Genomic DNA, 20,701 nt, shown 5'->3' on the forward strand with positions numbered 1-20,701 from the left:
CTCTTTCTGTGTCTCTTCCCCTCCCTCTCTCTAAAAAAAGCAATGAAAAAATATCCTCAGGTGAGGATTAACAAAAACACAATAGAATGGATAAATGAATTGTGCTATGTTCACTCAATGGAACATTATACAGCAGTTAGGAGCTACAACTACACATGTTTAGCATAATATTGAGTGAAAGGAGTCAGACACTAAAGAGTGTAGACTGCATGATTCCATTCTCGTGAAGTTCAAAGCTAATCAATGGTGATGAAAGTCAAAATAGTGGTTACTTATGGGGGAAGGTCATGATCGGAAGGGACCAACAAAGGGATTTCGGGGATCAGACTGTTTCTTGGTCTAGGTGCAGGTTTTAAGGGTGGATTCACTTTGTGAAGAGTCATTGAGCTGGGCACTTAGGACACATTTTTCTGAAAATATAAATAACAGTACTTCAATAAGACGGTTTTAAAAAATCTTCCACCTTTTACGTTGGGTGTCTAGGGAAGCCTAACCAAATCCTGGCCGAGTACAGATTCTTTTAAAGCACCTTCTTCACTTTGCCAAAGGACATCACATTCCCCTTTGAATGCACCAGAGCCTTGGCTGTGTCTTTGGGGCCCTCCATTCATAGGTCGATGCTCAACCACTAAACACACCAGCCTGGTACCAATGCTAAATGTTGGTAAGAATGTAGAGAAACTGGAACTCTCATACATTGCTGGTGGGAATGTAAACTGGTACAGCCACTTGGAAAAGATTTCTTAAAAAATTAAAGTATAAAATAAAAAGCCAAATAAAATTGATACAAAATTTTTTTTAAATTAAATTATGCCCTTACCATAAGACCCTGCATTTCTACTTTTATCAAAACTCATCTAGAGGAGAAACCAAGATGGCGGCATAGGTTAAACACCTAACCTACAGCCGGGCACAACAATATCAAAAACACAACTAAAAGTCAAAACGGACATCATCCAGAACCACAGGAAAGCTGGCTGACTGAAATGCCCACAATTAGAAGGAAAAAGAAAACCACAAGGAAAATCAGAGAAGCCGTAAAAGCTTGAGGTATGGAGACACAGGCGGAGACACGAGCCCGCGAGCGTGCGGGGAAGACGGAGCCGGAGAGGAAGGGGCGGCTGACGGCCTGGCTGGCGTTCTCTGGCGGGAAGGAGATAAAAGCGCCAGATTGTGCTGAACCCCAGCTCCGACTGCACTGAACCCCATTTCCCGGCGAAACCCTGGGAAGCCGGGCTCATGCTGGGGGAGTCTGAGCTGTGGGACGGAGACACAGAGGAGCTGCGCCGGAGCCGCGCACGGGAATGCGCGCAGAGGAGGGTCTGTTGTCTGTGCCGCTGGATTGCCCTAGCGGGAAGGAGACAAAAGCTCCGGACTGTGCTGAATCCCTAGTTCCAACTGCACTGAACCCCAGTTCCGGGAAAGTCCCGGGGATGCCAGGCTCATACTGGGGAAAGCTGGGCTGTGGGGCAGAGATGCAGAGAGGCGGCGAAGAGCAGAGCACCGGAGGTGCGCAGGGGATTGTGCGCGGAGGATGGGCTGTTGACTGTGCCGCTGAGTCGCCCTGGAGGGAAGGAGACAAAAGCGCCAGACTGAGGTGAGCCCCAATTCTGACTACACGGAAACCCAGTTCCGGGAGAGAATCTGGGAATCCAGATTCATTGGGGGAGAGACTAGACTGTTTGGCAGCGTGCGAAACTCCAGGGCACTTTTCTCTCAGAGGTGTTTGCTGGGAGTACGGAGGGACACAGGAACCTCATAGGGCGGGGCTGACAGGAAGCCAAGGCGGTAGGCTCCGCCCTGTAACTCCGCCCCATCCAAGCTGAACACAGAGGCTTTTACAATTTTGCAAGTCTAGTTGAATGGGGCTGTCTCCCGGCATAGACACAGCTGATCCTCACAGCCAATTGGGCCGGAGGTCACATCCTCCCAGTGTACCAACAGCAATCAAGGCTTAACAACACCAAGACTTTGCACTCAGCCCACAAAGGGGGATATCAAGAGCGACCACCTAGGGAGATTGGGGAAGCTGAGCGATAGGGAGGCAGCCAAAAGGGGAAGGCACCGAAACAGGTCACGAATATAAGGGATGCTGTAATTCCTGCTGAAGGGCCACAGGCAGTAGCTGACCTACACTACATTGGAGACCCAGAAATGAGGGCATCTAGTGGTCGGTGTGAGATGACACCAGACTTCGACCACTCCCATAAGGGACACATTCAAGAGGCAGACGCAGTGAGCGCCGAAGCCTTGCTGCACCAAGACCCGGCACATAGGCGTGTCTTCCGCACAGCAACTCTTCCTTTATAGACACAGAGGGTCCGCACGGCCAATAGGCCTGGAGGACAATTCCTCCCAGTGACACCAACAACAATCAAGACTTAACTATACAAACAAGGACCAAGATGGAGGCATAGGGCAGAAGCCTGATTGCTGCCTACCACAACGGTTTTGAGACTACAACGGGAGAGCAGAGCAGACACCATCCAGAACCACCGGAGGGCTAACTGAGCGGATGCTATACAACTAGAATAAAAGAGAGGGGTACGCGGGATGAAGCTGATGCCGGTGACCCAAAGACCACACTTTAAAAACTACGGCTCAGGCGACACAATGGCGGCCTGGAACGTGCTCGGTGCAGTTCCCCCAGCGGTCTCCGGCTGAGGGGAAGGCTTCACTTGCTGCCGAGCACGGACAGACGAGCCCCTGGGAGACATGGGGCGGGAGACTACGCACTTGCTGACCTCCGAGTCCTTCAAGAATCTCAACGCCCCGGAAGCGGCCAGGTGCGCACGCTCGGCGACCGGCCACCGCTGCAGACCCAAGGGCCGACGCAGCCACCCCGGACCAGCCCGCCGCCGCGCACCGGGCACACCGGAGCTTCGCCGAGCCCGCCGCCCAACGAGTTCTGCGGTGGCTGCCCTGGAACTCTGAGAAAATGGCCGAAGGAATTGCTGAGAGGGAATTGACCAACAGGAATTGGGATCAAGAAGACGAAACCCCGCTGGGTCCCGGATCCGGGTGAAGCCGCGTGCCCCTGGGTATGGGTGAGGCTGGGAACTGGGTCAGGGTGAGGCTGGGCCCCGGGTCCGGGTGAGGCCACGTGCCCCTGGGTCCGGGCGAGGCCATGCGCCCCTGGGTCCGGGTGAAGCTGAATCCTGGGTCCGGGCAAGGCCGTGCGCCCCTGGGTCCGGGTGAGCCCTGGGCCCCGGGTCCGGGCGAGGCCGTGCGCCCCTGGGTCCAGGTGAGCCCTGGGCCCCGGGTCGGGGCGAGGCCGCGGGCCCCTGGAGCCGGGCGAGCCCTGGGCCCCGGGTCCGGGCGAGGCCGCGGGCCCCTGGAGCCGGGCGAGCCCTGGGCCCCGGGTCCGGGCGAGGCCGCGGGCCCCTGGAGCCGGGTGAGCCCTGGGCCCCGGGTCGGGGCGAGGCCGCGGGCCCCTGGAGCCGGGTGAGCCCTGGGCCCCGGGTCGGGGCGAGGCCGCGGGCCCCTGGAGCCGGGTGAGCCCTGGGCCCCGGGTCGGGGCGAGGCCGCGGGCCCCTGGAGCCGGGTGAGCCCTGGGCCCCGGGTCGGGGCGAGGCCGCGGGCCCCTGGAGCCGGGTGAGCCCTGGGCCCCGGGTCCGGGCGAGGCCGCGGGCCCCTGGAGCCGGGTGAGCCCTGGGCCCCGGGTCGGGGCGAGGCCGCGGGCGCCTGGAGCCGGGTGAGCCCTGGGCCCCGGGTCCGGGCGAGGCCGCGGGCCCCTGGAGCCGGGTGAGCCCTGGGCCCCGGGTCCGGGCGAGGCCGCGGGCCCCTGGAGCCGGGTGAGCCCTGGGCCCCGGGTCCGGGCGAGGCCGCGGGCCCCTGGAGCCGGGTGAGCCCTGGGCCCCGGGTCCGGGCGAGGCCGCGGGCCCCTGGAGCCGGGTGAGCCCTGGGCCCCGGGTCCGGGCGAGGCCGCGGGCCCCTGGAGCCGGGTGAGCCCTGGGCCCCGGGTCCGGGCGAGGCCGCGGGCCCCTGGAGCCGGGTGAGCCCTGGGCCCCGGGTCCGGGCGAGGCCGCGGGCCCCTGGAGCCGGGTGAGCCCTGGGCCCCGGGTCCGGGCGAGGCCGCGGGCCCCTGGAGCCGGGTGAGCCCTGGGCCCCGGGTCCGGGCGAGGCCGCGGGCCCCTGGAGCCGGGTGAGCCCTGGGCCCCGGGTCGGGGCGAGGCCGCGGGCCCCTGGATCCGGGTGAGCCTGGCCCCGGGTCCGGGCGAGGCCGTGGGCCCCTGAATCCGGGTGAAGCAGTGCCCCTGGGTCCAGCCGAGACCAAACCAGAGGGAGTCGGACCTGCATTACCACCATTTGTCCACCATCCAGAGCTGAGGGGTCAGTGCCGACATGTACTCATAGGGAACCGGTGGACATTGATATTGGGTCTCAAAAGAACTGTTGGTCCAGAAAGAAACTCACTACAGACTGATTCATTTGCCTGTCAGCATAACTATTATTGCTCGTCGCACATTCAATTCTTATAAGTATATCTATAGTGACACATGATTTCGCTCATCTAGGGGAAATGATGAACAACATAGACTGATGAACAAGAACAGAACCAGAAACAAGGAGGCATCGATCGGACTATCGGGCCTCAGAGGGAGGATGGGGGAGGGTGGGGGGGGGGGAGAGATCAACCAAAGGTCTTGTGTGCATGCATATGAGCCTAACCAATGCTTAAGTTCAACAGAGGGTTGGGGCATCCAAGGGGAGGGGTGTGGGATGGGAATGGGGGGATGAGGACAAATATGTGACACCTTAATCAATAAAGAAATTAAAAAAAAAAAAACTCATCTAATTGCACATCATATAAGGTGCATTGTATTGTATGTAAATTGTACCTTAATAATTATGAGAATAGTGATAATGAGACCACTCTAAATTCACTGAGTGGTCTCATTATCACTATAGAAGAATCTCCAAGGTGTAGTAAGTGAAAAAAAAAAATCAAGGTGCAGAAAAATGTTAATCAGAGAAAAATACGTCTGTATTATCTCGGGAATGTATAAAATAATCTAAAAGCCTACACTAATAATTAGTGGCTTCCTGTTGGGGGATGTGGGCTGAGAAGGTGGACACAGAAGAGGGAGGGATGTTACCTAAACATCTTACGCTTTTTGATGTTTGAATTAGGCGAACACAGATTTCCCTTGCTGCTGAAACTCTTACTAACGGAATTGCCACACTCTGATTTCTCAACAACCAATAGATTTGCTCAAAAGTTAATATCCCTCCCTATGGGAATACTTGCAACTTTCGAATTTACTACTCAGTACACAAACAAACCTTTAAAACAAGAAGCAGATGTTACTGTGGCCCAAAGGATCCCTAACGTCCGGGAGTCTATGGTTTTGTACCCCCCACCCCCACCCCAGGCCAACGCCGGGGACTTAGGGCTCCCCCCCCCTACCTGTGCGCCAGCCCCCACCTCTGAGCGGCACAGAGCCGTCAGAAGAGCGGCCTCGGCTCGCTCCCCTCGCCCACCCGGGAGCTCCGCGGGGCGGGGGCTGGCGGCCACGGGGACACAGAGACTAGTTCGGGCCGCGCCGCACCTGTCAGGGTCGCCCCCGCCTCCCTGCTCCTCGGGGTGCTCTCCAGGGCGCCCCTGGGCAGAACTGGTGACCAGGAGGGGGCAGAGGTCCGCCCCAGGAGACCACGGAGCGGGGACGTTCCATGGGCAGACCCGAGCCGCGACAGGTGGCCTTTGTCCCCTCCGCCGCGGTCCTCAAAGGCCTTTCCCGAGGGTCCGCACCCCATCCCCACCCTCCACTCCTACAAGTATGGGGCGCTCTGAGACCTGTGGGGCGGGATGGCGCGGGCCGGTCCCGGGGGGTTCCCTTCCCGCCCAGGCTCCCCGGGCGCTGGCGGACTCGGGTTCTGCCGTCCAGGGTCGGGATAGGGCCGGCTGCGGGCGCGGCGGGGTGGCCGGGGTTGCGTGCGGGGTCCGCGGGGAGGGGCTGGGCAGATGAGGCGGGCGGGCCGGCTGCTCAGGGAGTGGGTCGGCGGCGATCCAGCTGGGGCGGGGCTCGGAGCGGAGCCGGAGCCGGAGCCGGAGCTCAGAAGTCCAGGCGCTCACCGCGATGGGCCCGGGGTCTCTGAGGGCTCCAGGGTCGCCGCCGGCTTGGCTGCTGCTGCTGCTGCTGCTGCTGCTGCTACTGCGACTACCGTGGTCGGTGTGGGGGGCCGAGGCGGTCCGCGGTGAGTGGGAGCGCCCCGAGGGGCAGGCTTGGTCACTGTCAGGGGATGGAGGGGTTGAACCGACCCCCTCCCGGGAATGCGCCTCCAGGACAGGGAACAGAGAGGGTTTGGGAAGGTGTCCCTGGGTCCTGCCCAGGGATTCTCACCTGAACTTGGGCTAAGGGCCCAGACTTGCACACTCTGCCCACCTGCCACTGTGCCCGCCACAAGGCAGAGGGGCAGGAATCCTTATCCTCTGAGCGGTGTGCCGCCCCTCAAACCCCTCTGCCTGGATTCTCAGGCCCCATCCTCCAGTGGAAACATTCCTGCACCTCCGTCCCTTAGGGCTCAAGGGTCTTCCTCCTCTGGAAAGCCCCCAGCCCACTGGCCCCCCGGAAACCCTGCTGTGATCGCTGCCTGTGACCTCCACACTCACCCATCACCCAAGCTCACCCCCATCCTGGGCCTTGGGCCAGTGTGTAACCAGTTGATACTGTTGCCATGTTTGGTTAGAGGAGGAGGGCTTCTCACTGAGGGTAACCTCTCCAACCCTCTGGATCAGCAGCTCTGAGTAGGTGGGAGGATTGGCGGAGGCCTGGACATCAAATGCCTGGGAGGGTCAGGGAGAAGGCAGGACAGGCTGGGCTGGGAAGGGGGCAGTTTGCAGAGCACTGTGGAGGGGGAACCCAACAGGGATAGGACCCCTGAACCCAACAGGGGGAGGGACCACAGCCCTCATTCTCTTGGTGATGGTCCCCAGGCATTCCACTGATTCCTCCTCCTCAGCCTGCAGTCAGGGGAGGGAGATGCAACCCCCTGGCAGGAGTGGAGAGGGGCTCTATGCTCCCCAACACTACACTGGCTCCCCTAGTTTCACTTAGTCACCACAGCTCCATCTCTGCCTCCCTCTCCCTCATCAAGGTGCCAGAGGCCAATATGTGGGAGGCCTGGGCCCAGCAAGACCTGGTTCTCCACACCCAGTGAAGTCCTCTCTGGGCTAAGAGGTCCTCCCCTCTCCCCAGAAGCTCTCAGACCTCTGCCCACACTTGCCCTGTCTGATGGCAACTGCTTGATAGCAACTCACTCATCCAATCAGGGAGGGCTTCTTGGGGGGAGGGAACTCCTGGAGTTGCTGCTACTCCAGGTCTTTGATGACGGGGTCGCGGGGAGGAGACAGAGAAGGAGAAAGGAGTTGGGGTGGTGGCCTGGCCGTTGCTGAGCCACTTTCGCAGGCCAACGCCTCAGCCTGGGCAGGGCTGGGTGGAGGTAGCGGAGCTGTCAGTCTGGGAGCTGGGCTTCCCCAGGACTGAGTGCCAGAGGGGTGGTCGGGCTGCCCGGGGCCTGCCTCCTACAGGGCGTGTAGTGCGAGTCACTGTAGTCCTTGGGAGGAAGATGATTGGGGGCATTCCAGGAGAGCATTCCAGCTTCCTCTGAGTAATGCTTGGCTCTGGTATTCCTCCTGGAGCTCCTGAAGCGCACCCACTCCCGCTGGGAGCACTCAGGCTCTGTCCCCCAGCCCCTGGGCCAGGGCCCCTGGAAGCCCCACTTCCTGCATGAAGCCCCCAAAGGCGGCTCTGAGCAAAGTGAGCCTCCCAAGAAAACCTCTAGCTGTTGTTTTTCCCAGAGGGTGGTGGAGACACAGGCATCCTCTTCACAGATCTCTCACCCTAAAGGCATCTGCTGCCCAGTCTAAAAATATCCCAGGCTGCCTTCCTCTTTCCCCCTTGCACGGGTGGCCTTAATCTCTCCCTCGTGACCTTTGACACCAAGCCCTCCCCCAAGATCAGTGGGGCTCCAAGCATCCCCAGCAGAACTATCCTTCTTAGGCTCCTCTGTCTCTCTTCTGCCATACCCCCCCCCCCAGGCTGCTCCTCAGTTCCCAGGACACCCCATGGATTGCTGAAGATGGATGGTCCTCCCTGCGGCCGTCAAACCCCATCCCTCTGTTGTCCCTGCCTCCCTCTGCTCCTCAGGCTCCCCCTCACCCTGTGCTCTGTCCTCACACCAGGAAACACCCCCGGAGAGCCAGTCACCCCTCACTGGGTCCTGGACGGAGGAGCCTGGCGCACGGTCACCCTGGCGGAGCCGGTCAGTGCCACATCATCGCTTCCTCGGCAGGGCCCAGGCTCTCCAGCCCCTTGGCCCCTCCCCAGACGGCAGTGTGGCAGTTTCACTGTGTCCCCTCAGTCCCCGCTCCCGGTCCTTTAGGCTCCTCCCTGAGGGTTAGCAGGCAGGGGTGGGGAGACATCTAGATTACGTGAGCCTGCACACATGGAAGTCATTTTCAGGCTCCCCCCTCACTCCCACTGCCTCCTCTTTCTCTCCCTTCCCACAACTCTCCAGGCATGAAGCTTCGGGGATCTCTTTAAGAAAACACGAACTCTGCCTTTCGCAAAGTTTTCCAGAACATGTGACCCTGTGGACACATGGCTGACCCTCCAGGACCCTGCCATTGAGGGGCCTGAAACTTCAGCCTCACGGGCTCATGCAGAATCCACTCCTGTCCAGGGGGCAGTGGTCACTCTTCTGGTGGCCCTCAGATGCAAGCTCACCCCATTTTGCTTCTCCAGGATGCTCTGCCCCAGTCTCCTCCCAACACCCACCCATCACACACTCTCAGAACAACCATAGCCCCACCCACGTGTGCCACACAGCTAGCTGCGCTGCAAACCGGGAGGCCAGTGGCCTGGGTATGCCCCTCTCAGAGAGGGGCAAACGGAAGCCCAGAGAGGCTGGAGGAACTGTCCAACTTCACACAGCTCTTTAGCCCAGAAGTCTGAGACCCACTCGGGTCTGAAAGACTTCAAACCGTTGGCCAATGTGCCCCAAACCTAGAGAGCCCTCTCCATCCTGACTTTTCAGACAAGAAAGGACAACCCATTGTCCAAGCCACCTCGGAGGAAGGCAGGAGGGCACTGCCATGAGGCTGGGGGGCTGACACAGGCCCACATCCCTCACTGGGTCCCCCAGACCCTCAGGGTCCCCATTCAAGTGGTCAAGCATGGCGCTGGTCCAAGCTTTGAGATCATTTTCCTGGACATCACCAGCAGAGGGAAAGGCTGGGCTCATGCTGGAGTCACCCTGACTGTGGACCCTCCTGGTCTGGCTTGGGCTGTGACCAGGAGTGGAATCCCAGAGGGGCCTTGCTTTCCCCTCTTACTGGCCCTTGCCCCCAGGAAGCCTGCCGAGATGAGGTCAGTGTTGAGGCAGGGCGTCCTGTCCCAGAGGAAGGAAACACTCACATTTCAGGCCGGGGATGGGGTACACAGAGAGGAGTAAAGTCACTAGGAGGGCAGGAAGTGAGGACAGCAGGGGCACAGAGGTGCAGAGGGACAGAGAGGGGATTCTGGGGTCTGGGGTGGCAGGAGGAGGCTTTTCATTGAGGCCGCTGCCTGTCCTTGGTACAAACCGTTCTCCAATAAAGCAAGTGGCATTCCGGCCCCATGAGCTCATGCCTGGGGCCTTGCTGGGCTCCTGCTGGGGCAGGGAGCTGTCTGCGCCCCACCTGCGGAGGAAGTCTCCACTCCAAGACTGGGAGCCCCCTGGCCTCCGGCCCAGCCCCGCGCCCTGTGGACTAAAAAGGAAGGGCCAGCGAGGGTTGGGGCTAGCATTCCGAAGACAGAGCAGCTCTCCCGGAGGCTCCTGGACTGCCTCTGCCTCTGGGCCCCCAGCCAGGCTGAACGGACAAGGGAGGCAGATGAGTCTTCCCACGTGGGAAGCAGCAAAGGGAGCGGGGAAGGAGAGGCTGGCCAGGCCCACCTCTCCCCCCGCGCCCCTCCCCCCAGCCCCAATCTGGCCAAGAACGCCAGTGTTTTTCTCTTGGCCTAGGCAAGGGGTCTGCGTTTACTTCATAGGATCCGTGAAACAGGTGTGGGCGAGCCTGCTGGAGACGAAGGAATTTCAGGGCCTGACATTTTGTCAGAATTGGAGGTGGAGGAGTAAAGTCTGAATTCTACAGGGAGTGGGGAGAAAAGATGCCAGAACAAGAGGTTGTGAGGAGGCCCGCGTGAGCCATGGCTACCTGACATCCACCCACCCCCTGCACTGTCTTCAGGACCCCACTTCCTTCCTGCCCAGAGGAAGCCTAGGCATGAAAGAGGAGGAAGAGCCAGAGGGAAGGCCCAGTAACCCTGAGCAAGGCAGGGCACCTTTCTGGGACCCCTCGTCTCTCTGGGGAGGAAGTGGTGTGTACCTAACAGGCTACATCAAATGGCTGTTGTCAGAACAAACATCCTGAGTTTGGGAACATCTCACCCCCACACCCATCTATGCCCATCAGCATGCTCTCACCCCCACACCCATCCATGCCCACGAGGGCAAGCGGGGACCCTTCTGCCCCTCAGCCCCATGTTCTCCCCATGAACTCCCTGGCCAGCTGGCTCCCCACCCACCAGCTCCCTGGCAGGCAGGAGGCCGGGCTGCCTGCCACCTCAGCCCTGCACTCCTTCTTGCCCAGGCCTTGACGCTCGACACGGGGCTGGTAGCCTTGGAGGCTGGAGGCCAGGAGCTCCTCCTGGAGTTGGAGAAGAACCGGTGAGTACCAGGCTAGGGAGGGGGCTGGGAGCCAAGACAGCCTCTCTCTCTGGGGGTGGGAAACGATGCTGGGGGCAGGGACTGGTGGGACCCAGGAGGGAGGCTGGAATTGGGGGGGGGGGGCTCCCTTGAGGCTGAAATGGCCTGTTGGGCTGGGCCAGCCCTGCTTTGGGGCACATCTTTCACCCAGACCCCGGGAGCATCTCATCAGCTCCCTGCCAGAAATGAGGGCGCATCATCTAATGGGCTCGCGGAAAGAACCCTGAGTCCAAAGAGAATCCGAGATAGGTTCCCTGGATGGGCAGGCTCGCCAGGCTAATGGAATGACAAGGGCAAAGGTGAAGTGGCACGAAGATCAAGGCACATTCAGGGAGCACAATTTGTCTGGCAGGGAAGGGAGCAAAGGGCAACAGATTTGGGGAGTCCCCGTGGGGCCGGATCATAGAGGCCATTTCAGTGCTGAGTATCCTGGATGGTGCAGAGCCGGAGATTTTAAGTTGGTGAATGAGCAGGCAGAGCTGGGCTGGATGGGGTGGGTGTCCAAGACGGAGCGTGGGACCTTAAAACCATTCTGACTGTATTACCAACAGCTATGTATGTATCCAGTGCTTGCTTCGTTGCGGGCACTGCTCTAAGCACTCCACTCACGTTCTTCTCCCCCATGGAATCAGATGGACTAGGAATAAGCTAGTTCCACCATGCCTACCCACGGTTTCTCTGGGGTTTGGTGTCCCCCACATGAAATGGGTTGATCATATCACCTACCTCCTAAGGTTGTGTATGTGCATGGAGTGAGGAGCAAAGCTTGAGAAGGTGAAGGAAAGACTGGGGGTTGGGGGTGGGTGGAGAAGCAGGCATCACAGATCTTTGGGTGGTCTGGCAGTATAGAGGTCAAGGTGAGGCGGGGGTCAAGGGTTTTCTTGAAGAGAGATTGACTTATGGTTGATCCATCTTGGTGGGAAGGATCCTGGTGAGATGGGGCCCAAAGATGGAATCATTAAGGGAATGAGCATCACTGAAGGACCATTGGGAAGATATGTGGGGTCTGCAGGCCATAGGAGAAGATTTAAGGATCCTTGAGGTAGGGAGGTGGACTAGAGAGAGGTTTGGCCAGATGCCCAACAAGGCTAGGCAGCAGGAAGTGCCACCTAGGGAATTCAACCACACTTCCTTGGCTCCAAGTCCCACCTCCTCAGCAGTGTCTCCTGAGTCCTCTCCTCCTGCCCAGCCCTAGGCCTGGGGAAGCAGCCGCCTGCCGCAGGCTCCACAGGATCACAAACTGCCCCTATTGCTGCTCCTCCCTGATGCTTCCCACACTCCCAGTTCCCACATCTAAGCCATCACCAAGGCTCCTTCCTGTTCTTCGCTTTTCTCCCTGTAGACCAAGGTTTTTCTGAGCTAAGCAACACATAGTCATTCCTGTCCCTTTCCTAAGACACATTGTGGGTGCTTCTTTTTTAAAAAATAATATTTTTATTGATTTCAGAGAGGGAAAGAGAGGTGGAAACATCAATGATGAGGGAGAACCATTGATCGGCTACCTCCTGCACGCCCCTTACTGGGGATTAAGCCTGCAACCCGGGCATGTGCCCTGACCAGGAATCGAACCGTTACCCCCTGGTTCATAGGTCAATGCTAAACCACTGAGTAACATCGGCCGGGCTGGGTGCTTCTTAAGTGCTAGCCCTGTGCCTCACTCACAGAGCTGCTCAATTAGCATTCAGGGAGGAAGGCTGGAGGGCATCCTGGAGGAGGCAGAGCTGAATTAGGTGATCCCTACAACACCCCTTCCCAGCAGGCTGCTGGCCGCAGGATACACAGAAACCCACTACAGCCCGGATGGGCAGCCAGTGGTGCTGGTCCCCAACCAGAGGGTGAGATACTTCCATGGGCACTGAGGACAGGGCGAGGGGTGCTAGGGATGCACTCCCCGAGGGCCTCCCCACCCTTCGTTCCCCATTCTCCTGTTCCTAAGGAGAGGCTGGAGCCAACCCTTCCCCACCCCCAAGCCTGCTTTCTTGCCCTTCCCACTTCAGTCCTGGCTGAGATTTGAGGCTGGATCCCTTGCTCTCCAGGATCATTGCTATTACCATGGGCATGTGAGGGGCTTCCCGGACTCCTGGGTAGTCCTCAGCACCTGCTCTGGGATAAGGTGAGGAGTTCTGGGGGAGGGGGCTGGGCCCGGGGCTGGGGTAAGAATTCGCTCACGCCCCCTTCTGCACCCCTCTGCATCCTAGGGGTCTGATCACGCTCAGCAGCAATGTCAGCTATTATGTGCATCCCTGGCCAGCTGGGAATGCCGAGGATGTCTCCACCCACAGGATCTTCTGGACAGAGCAGCTACTTAGCTGGAAAGGGGTCTGTGGCCAGAAGGATCCTGAAGACAAAAGGAACATGACCAGCCTTTCTCCTGCCACCCAGATCAGGGTCAGGGGCACAGACAGGGGTGGGAGTGGGAATACAGTACCCACAGCCCTCCAAATCCGAAAGACAGGAAAGTGTGGCCCATGTTCAGGGTCTCCTGTCCTGATATTTATTTGGAGGCTGAAGAAACAAGTTCTTGAAAAATTTTAAAGTTAACTTTGTGCTTTCCAGGGATTGGGGTTGGCTGTCAGGGCTCAAGCCAGCAGCCTGCCACTCAGGGTCACTGTTGCCTCTCTGCAGGACCGGAGGGAGGCCCGACGAAGCCGGAAGTTCCTGGAGCTGTACATAGTGGCGGATCACACCCTGGTGAGAGGAGACTCCAGGGGGTTGGTGGGCTGAGAGGGGCCAGTCAGCCTGTCACATCACCACATTGCTGCCTTTCCAGTTTGTGACCCAGCACCGGGACTTAAACCACACCAAACAGCGGCTTCTGGAGATCGCCAACTACGTGGACCAGGTCGGGGCGATGGGTGGGAAGACATCCCCTGGTAGTGGCGGCCACAGGGGCGGGCAGGTCCCCGCTGGAGGAGGCAGGCTTGGAGATGGGGAGAGAGCATGTAGGGGGCCAGAGGGGGGCCGCCAGCAGGATGGTGTGCCTGGTGCCTGCTTCAGGCCCGTCCTGCCCTGCCCATAGATTCTCAGGACCCTGGACATTCAGGTGGCGCTGACCGGCCTAGAAGTGTGGACTGAGCAGGACCGGATCCGCATCACGCCGGACGCGAACAACACGCTCTGGGCTTTCCTGCAGTGGCGCCGGGGGCTGTGGCGGCGGCGGCCACACGACTCCACGCAGCTGCTCACGTGGGTGCCTCCCATCCCCACACGGGTCCCCCGCTGGGCGGCTCCTCCTCCCCCCCCCCCCCCCCCCCCCCCGCGTCACCCGGTCACGCTGCACTCCACCCTCAGGGGCCGCGCTTTCCAGGGCGACACCGTGGGCCTGGCACCCGTGGAAGGCATGTGCCTCGTAGAGAGCTCTGGAGGCGTAACCGCGGTGAGCTGCGTGGGACGGGACACTGGACAAGAGCAGAGGTGCGGGGCGCTCTCCGCAGCCCGCGGTGACTGTCCCCACGCCCTCGCAGGATCACTCGGAGCTCCCCATGGGCGCTGCAGCGACCATGGCCCACGAGATAGGCCACAGCCTGGGCCTCAGCCACGACCCCGACGGCTGCTGCGTGGAGGCGGCAGCGGAGCCAGGCGGCTGCGTCATGGCAGCAGCCACTGGGTACGGGCGACCAACCGGGTGGGGAGGGCGGAGAGGGGCTGGGTGGGGGGCCCCCCGTGACCCTGGGGCCCTTCCTGGGCTGCATTCCTTTGGGTGGATGCTTCTCTCCCAGTTTCCTCTTCTGTGAAATGCACCGGCCCCGAGTGATGAGGCTGACATGGAGTGAACACAGGAGAGGGAGTTCTCACGAGTGTGAAGATTCTTTTCAGAAACACCTAGCCAGGCTGTTCCTACAGGACGGGCCGCGTTGGGTCGGGATTGGACGTTCCGGGAGTCGCACCCTCCCGCCTGGCCCAGCTGTGTGCCTTTGCTCCGGTTACTTGCCCACTCTGGGCTCTGCCCCTAAAGCATTGGAGCAGCTGTGTGGCCGCGCACGGGGGGTTCTGGAGGGGTCGGAGAGGAGCAGGGCGTTCAGGGCGGTGATCCCTGCACGCCCCGACGCCCTCCCCCGCCCGCAGGCACCCGTTCCCCCGCGTGTTCAGCGCCTGCAGCCGCCGCCAGCTGCGCGCCTTCTTCCGCAAGGGGGGCGGCTCGTGCCTCTCCAACACGCCGGGCTCCGGGCTGGCGGTGCGGCGGGCGCGCTGCGGCAACGGCTTCGTGGAGGAGGGCGAGGCGTGCGACTGCGGCGCCGGCCAGGTGAGGTCCCCGCGCGCGCCCGGCCCCTGGAGGCCACGGCTGGCCCCGGCCCGCCCCCCCTCCGCCAAGGTCGGGGCGCTGCTCCCCACCTGGTCCCTTCCCGCCTTTTTGGCTGCAGGAGTGCCCCGACCCCTGCTGCTTCGCCCACAACTGCTCGCTGCGTGCGGGGGCCCAGTGCTCCCGCGGGGATTGCTGCGCCGGCTGCCAGGTGAGGGCAGGGCAGGCTCGGCGTGAGGGGGGAGGGTGCTTGGAGCAGCCCCGTTTGCCCTGGCAGGTTGGCGCCCTCCGTCCCCGCGGGTGCGGGCTCCACCCCGCGCTTGGGTCCCCCTCGCTCCCCCGCCGGGCGGTCCCGCCCCCGAGCCTCGCTGTCGGCGCGGATCTCTCACTGTCCACCGTCCTCTGTGTCTCGGTCGCTCTCCCGCCACGCGGTCACCTGCACAGCTGAAGCCGGCGGGCGCGCCCTGCCGTCGGGCTGCGGGAGACTGTGACCTCCCCGAGTTCTGCACGGGCGCCTCTCCCCACTGTCCCCCAGACCTTTTCCTGCTGGATGGCTCGCCCTGCGCTGGCGGCCGTGGCTACTGCCGGGACGGCGCGTGTCCCACGCTCGAGCAGCAGTGCCAGCAGCTCTGGGGACCTGGTGAGAAGGCACGCGCGCCCTTGCACCCGTCCCTACCCTGGGGTCTGAGGAATTTTCTACTCTAGGAAAGATGGGGGGGCGGGGACGGGGGCGTAGGGGGAGAACTGAGGGCGGGGGCAGCCTAGTCCCCAGCCCCGCCCCTGCTTCTCCAGGCTCCCGCCCAGCACCTGAGGCCTGTTTCCACGTGGTGAACGCGGCCGGAAACGCCCACGGCAACTGCGGAAGGGATGAAGAGGGCAGCTACGTGCCTTGTACGCAGAGGTGAGGACAGGAGCCGAGGGACCGGAAGCTGGGGAGTGGGTTGGAGACAAGGGGACCCGCCCCCCCCCCATGCTGCTTGACAGGCCAATTGGTCCCCAGGGATGCGCAGTGTGGGAAGCTGCAGTGCCAGGGCGGGGAGCAGAGCCCACTGGCACCACACACGATGCCGGTGGACTCTGCCCTCCGCCTGAACAGCCGGGAGGTGACTTGCAGGGGAGCCTTCCTGCTACCGGGTGCCCAGCTGGACCGGCCTGACTTGGGCCTGGTGGAGCCAGGCACCCAGTGTGGACCTACAATGGTGAGCCCTGCCCACCCCAGCCCTCCCTGCCACTTGAGTCCCTAGAGGCCAAAGCATCACTCCCCCACAGAGCTTAGTGCACACCACTGCCCATAGGTGTGCCAGGACAGGCGCTGCCAGAACACTACCTTTCAGGAGTTGGAGCTCTGTCTGACCGCCTGCCACGGCCATGGGGTGAGTGGTCTTGAGTGTGTGTGTGGGGGGGTGACCTTGAGGTCCCTGATCCCATGGGACCCTCCTTTTCTCTTCCTCTGCAGGTTTGCAACAGCAACCATAACTGCCACTGTGATCCTGGCTGGGCTCCACCCTCCTGCGACCAGCCAGGGTCGGGGGGCAGCCTGGACAGCGGCCCGGTGCAGCCTGAAAGTGGGCACATGGGGGCAAGGGGGGCCGGGCCCCGTGGGGCACCTCCGTAGGACTCAGCCCCACCTGGTCCTTTGCAGACCACGATGCCTTCCTGCTGGCAGCGATCTTCAGCTTCCTACTGCCTCTGCTTCCTGGGGCCGCCTTGGCCTGGTGCTGCTACCGGCAGCGGGGATCCCAGCTTCAGCAATGCCTGTGCGGCTCAAGGAGGGACAGTGGGTAGGCTCTGGGTCCCTGCTCCCTGAGCCCACTCCTGTGGTTCCTGCTCCTCAGTGTTCTGCTGGGACAGCTTGGGTGGTGTTCTTAGGCCTCGTCCGCAGAGGCAGAGAGGCAGCTGAGGTAGTGGAAAGAAGCCTTGAGCAGGAGGCACCAGGGGCCAAGGGTGTGGGTCCCTTCCCCGTGGCTGTGGTTCAGTCCCTTTTTGTCCATCCTCCTGTTTCTCCCACCAGGGGGCTGCCTCGTCTTTGACTTGGCCCAGTTTCCACCAATAATGCAGTTCCTGCTCCACTGTGCCCCTCAAGGCCCTCCCCCCCCCCCCCCCGCAGCCTCTTTCTCATGAGCTTTCGGCCCTCTGTCACTTCCCCTGCCTAAATCTCTGCTGTTACCTCCTTCAGGTTCCTAAGTGCTGGGTTGGCCCATCTTTCCACTCCATACCACTGGTCAGCCATAGCGCCAGTTGCCCTTGTGCCAAGGCCCCACGCAGAACCCAGCTCTCATAACCTGGGAGGAGGGTTCCACAATACCAAGCGTGGTTGACCTAGGGCTGCCCTTCACTGGGTCCTGGGCAAGGCAGGCCCCTCATAGCCACATCGGACACAGCCTGGCCTTGGGTGTGCCTAGCACAAGCTGAGGGAAAGGGCAGGGTTTGGGCTGGAGATAGGGACGGAGGCCATCCCTGGCAGGGGTGGGCACCAGGCAGGTCCCAGGTGTCAGGTGAGGGACCTTGACACAATGAGCAGTGATTGCAGGTCTGTGGGCAGGGGTGCAAGGTGCTCAGCGCTTGGTGTATCAGCACGGGGGGCCCTCCAGGAGGGGAGTGGCTGCATGTCATCGCCAGGGCGGAGTCGGGAGGGCAGTGGAGACTGTTTTGAAGAGACATGGAGTGGCAGGCCCTGGGAGATGGAGCGTGAGCAGCTCAGAATGGCTTGGAGTCATCGAGGGCAGTAGGGCCACCCAATGGCAAAGAGTGCAGAACAGCTGCCACGAGAGAGAGTGACCTAGGGCAGCAGGGTGGAGACTCAGTCAACACGGAAGGCGGGGGGAGGGGGTGTCCTGCTCAGTGGCACTGTTCCAGCCTCTTATCTCGCTGGTCAGGCCCAAAGATGGCCCATGCAGGGATCACCCCCCGGCCAGTGTCCAGCGCCTGGAGTTGGGCCCGATGACCACTGGAGAGCCCCGACCCCTCAGTGAGTGAGGTGCAGGGGGGGATGGGGAAGGAAGTGAAGGGATGGACTCTTGGGCCCCCTCCTGTACACTTAACACCCAGCCACCTTGAGTCCCCTGTGCCCGACCCACCCAGCAGCCACTGCCAACTGTGTTCACAGCGCTCATTCTCTACCCATTGCTCCCAGGCACTGAGAGCCCTGCCAGAGCCCAACAGCCACCTTGAGAAACCTGTGCCCTGTGGCCCTACCTGCAAGGGAGGTGGGTACCCTGATGCGGGGGCCTCCGCCTCCCACTGCCCCTCAGTTCACTGCTCCCTGCTCTGGGGTTTCCGAGCTTGGGTTCTGAAGCGGTTGTCACGGAGGCCAGATGCTGGAAGCCTCTGGAGTGGGGGCGGGAGAAGTTGTGGCTCTTCCTGGGTCATCGGTCCTCACTGAGGGAGGACAGGGGGTCCCTGCCACAGGACCCACAGCCTGAGGTCCCAGTTCTCAGGGGATGACCCCTCCCCCACTTTATTTCAGCAGGTCAAGTCCAGAAGCCAAGATCCTGCCTCTGGTGAGAGGGGGATCCCGAGATGAGGACACTTAAAAACAGGTGGCCACTGACACTTGGACCGCCAGGGGCAGAGTCAGCTGACCTGTACCTTCAGGCAGCTGGCAAGTCACATCTGCCCTACCCACTCCCGGACCCCAGAGCCTCATCAGTTTGCCCAGTGCTATCTCTGTTCTTTAGGGCTGGATCATGCCAGCCCAAGAATGCACCTGTTATGTAAAACTTCCTAGGTCTGAGAGACCAAAGAAAGAGGCTGACAACTCCATCATTACCAGAGTTTATTAAGGGAACATATACAAGGTACATCTTGGGCAGCGGCGAGACCAAGTGGACATCCACCGCACCACGCGGCAGCCGCTAAAGGGCTGTATGAGACGGGCAGGATGGGTAGGGGTACTGGGTGTAACCCACCCAGGTAAGGCGGAAAGGCCTTACACACTAAATATCCATGATGGACAAAATATGAACCTTTTAAGTAAAGACGGGATCAATAACAGTGCCACCCCAAGCCAGGTGGGAGCCAGAGGCAAAAGGAAAAGTCAGTCATGGTGATCCTGAGGCCAGTTCTCTCTCACCTCATCCTGCAATAGATTGGAAGCTTGTAAGATCTCCTAAGATTCCATGACTGGCACATGTTACTTACCATAACACTCTGTGGGCCAGCCTGGGTTCCAGGGATTGGGGGGAAAAAAATTCTCCTCTTAATGGGAGGAGTGCAAAATCATACTTCAGAGCGTGTGAAGAGCTGGGGAATTGTTGCAAGTGTCCGATCCTCCCTTCCGCAGCACAGAAGAGGCAGCCCCCAGCTCAAGAGGCTGAATGAGACTTTTCTAAAGTCCTGCATTCTTTGTATCTGTGAGATTTTGATTTATAGAGATGACTGAGTGAGGACCTGGAGAGATTAATGCCATTGAAAGTTTTTATCACTTACAGTCCCCAAGAAAAGGGGGCATGCAGGGCTGCATGGGGAAGCACCAGGCTTGTAAGGAAAGACTGGAGAGCTACCACAGATTGGAGGAGGGTAAGGCAACATGACCACTGAGTGTCGTGGGATCCTGGGCTGGATCTTGAAACAGAAAAAGGACATTGGTGGAAACACTGGAGAAATTAAACATGGTCTGTAGTTGATTGTATTGTACCGATGTTAATTCCCTAGTTTTAACAATCTGTATATATAAAAGCCGAAGCGACCGAACGACAGGTCAACCGGTCACTATGACGTGCACTGACCACCAAGGGGCAGATGCTCAACACAGGAGCTGCCCCCTGGTGGTGAGTGCACTTCCACAGTGAGAGTGCCACTCAGCCAGAAGCCGGGCTCACGGCTGGCGAGCACAGCTGTGGTGGCACCAGCCTCTCCGGCCTCTGTGGCAGCGCTACCCCTATGGAGCCGCCCTGGGCAGTGGCTCTGCGGCAGTGGGGCCGGGATGAGCAGGAGCGCCCGGCTCAAGCTCCTCCCCGGCCACCTGCCGCTTCCCGCACTGCTACATCCCTCGGGGGATGTCGGACTGCCAGTTTGGGCCCTCTAGTTATACTATAATTATGTGAGATGTTAACACAAGGGGCAGCTGGGTAAAAGGTGTAAAGCAAACACTTAACATTATTGCAACCTTTGTTCAAGTATAAAATCAGTTAATAATAAAAAGTTAAAAATAGCCCTGGCTGGTGTGGCTCAGATGGTTGAGCATCATCGTCCTGTGCACCAAAAGGTCACTTGTTTGATTCCGGCCAGGGCACTTATCCAGGTTTCGGGTTCAATCCCTGGTGCATGTACTGGGGGCAACCAACCGATCAACGTTTCTCTCCCTCCCTCTTTCTTTAAAAAATAAAAATAAAATAAAATCATATTTTTAAAGGAGTTAATAAAATTATAAAAGAAGGCAAAAGAACAATGTTTCAAACAGTTAACTGTTTAGAATGGGAGAGACAAGGCCTCCTGGGGTGGCTGCAGGTGTTGCTGTGGGGAGGAGGGTGCTGTGGGGTCCACCTAGACGTTCAGGCTCTAGATTCAGTGGCTCCTGGATCTACCTGAGGCGGAGCTTAGGGTGGGGACTCAGTGGGGGCGGGAGCCATGCAAAGGCTCCTCCCAGTGGCAGGAGTGCTCATGTCAGCACAGTGTCTGGGTTTCTACCCAGTTCAGCTCAGGCAGGGCTGGGAAGAAGGCACCTGTCCACTGGGGTTCTGCCTGGCGCTGTCCTCTACTCCGCAGGCCGGC

The 20,701-nt window shown here is 60.1% G+C and overlaps 1 protein-coding gene across 14 annotated transcripts; it reads left to right on the forward strand.

The window, feature by feature from the left end:
• Window positions 1-6,034: 6,034 nt before the first annotated feature.
• On the forward strand, window positions 6,035-18,640 carry ADAM33 (ADAM metallopeptidase domain 33). 14 transcript variants are annotated; one of them, XM_079784031.1, is made up of 22 exons: window positions 6,035-6,198; window positions 8,186-8,265; window positions 10,232-10,361; window positions 10,634-10,710; window positions 12,786-12,862; window positions 12,948-13,137; window positions 13,375-13,440; window positions 13,520-13,591; window positions 13,769-13,935; window positions 14,041-14,125; window positions 14,214-14,356; window positions 14,469-14,992; window positions 15,111-15,200; window positions 15,525-15,629; window positions 15,782-15,890; window positions 15,990-16,188; window positions 16,285-16,362; window positions 16,446-16,554; window positions 16,632-16,770; window positions 17,866-17,957; window positions 18,123-18,195; window positions 18,456-18,640. In XM_079784031.1, the coding sequence occupies exons 1-21, from the start codon at window positions 6,081-6,083 to the stop codon at window positions 18,158-18,160; spliced, it is 2,688 nt and encodes an 895-aa protein (XP_079640157.1). In that variant the 5' UTR covers window positions 6,035-6,080; the 3' UTR covers window positions 18,161-18,195; window positions 18,456-18,640. The 14 variants fall into 14 exon arrangements, 13 of the variants coding, with proteins under 13 accessions (XP_079640157.1, XP_079640163.1, XP_079640158.1 ...); XM_079784037.1 differs by having other exon boundaries at window positions 18,459-18,640; XM_079784032.1 differs by having other exon boundaries at window positions 14,815-14,992; window positions 15,434-15,629.
• Window positions 18,641-20,701: the final 2,061 nt, after the last annotated feature.

This window comes from Cnephaeus nilssonii (genome assembly GCF_951640355.1).
Source record: "Cnephaeus nilssonii genome assembly, chromosome: 11".
NCBI classification, from domain to species: Eukaryota; Metazoa; Chordata; class Mammalia; order Chiroptera; family Vespertilionidae; genus Cnephaeus; species Cnephaeus nilssonii.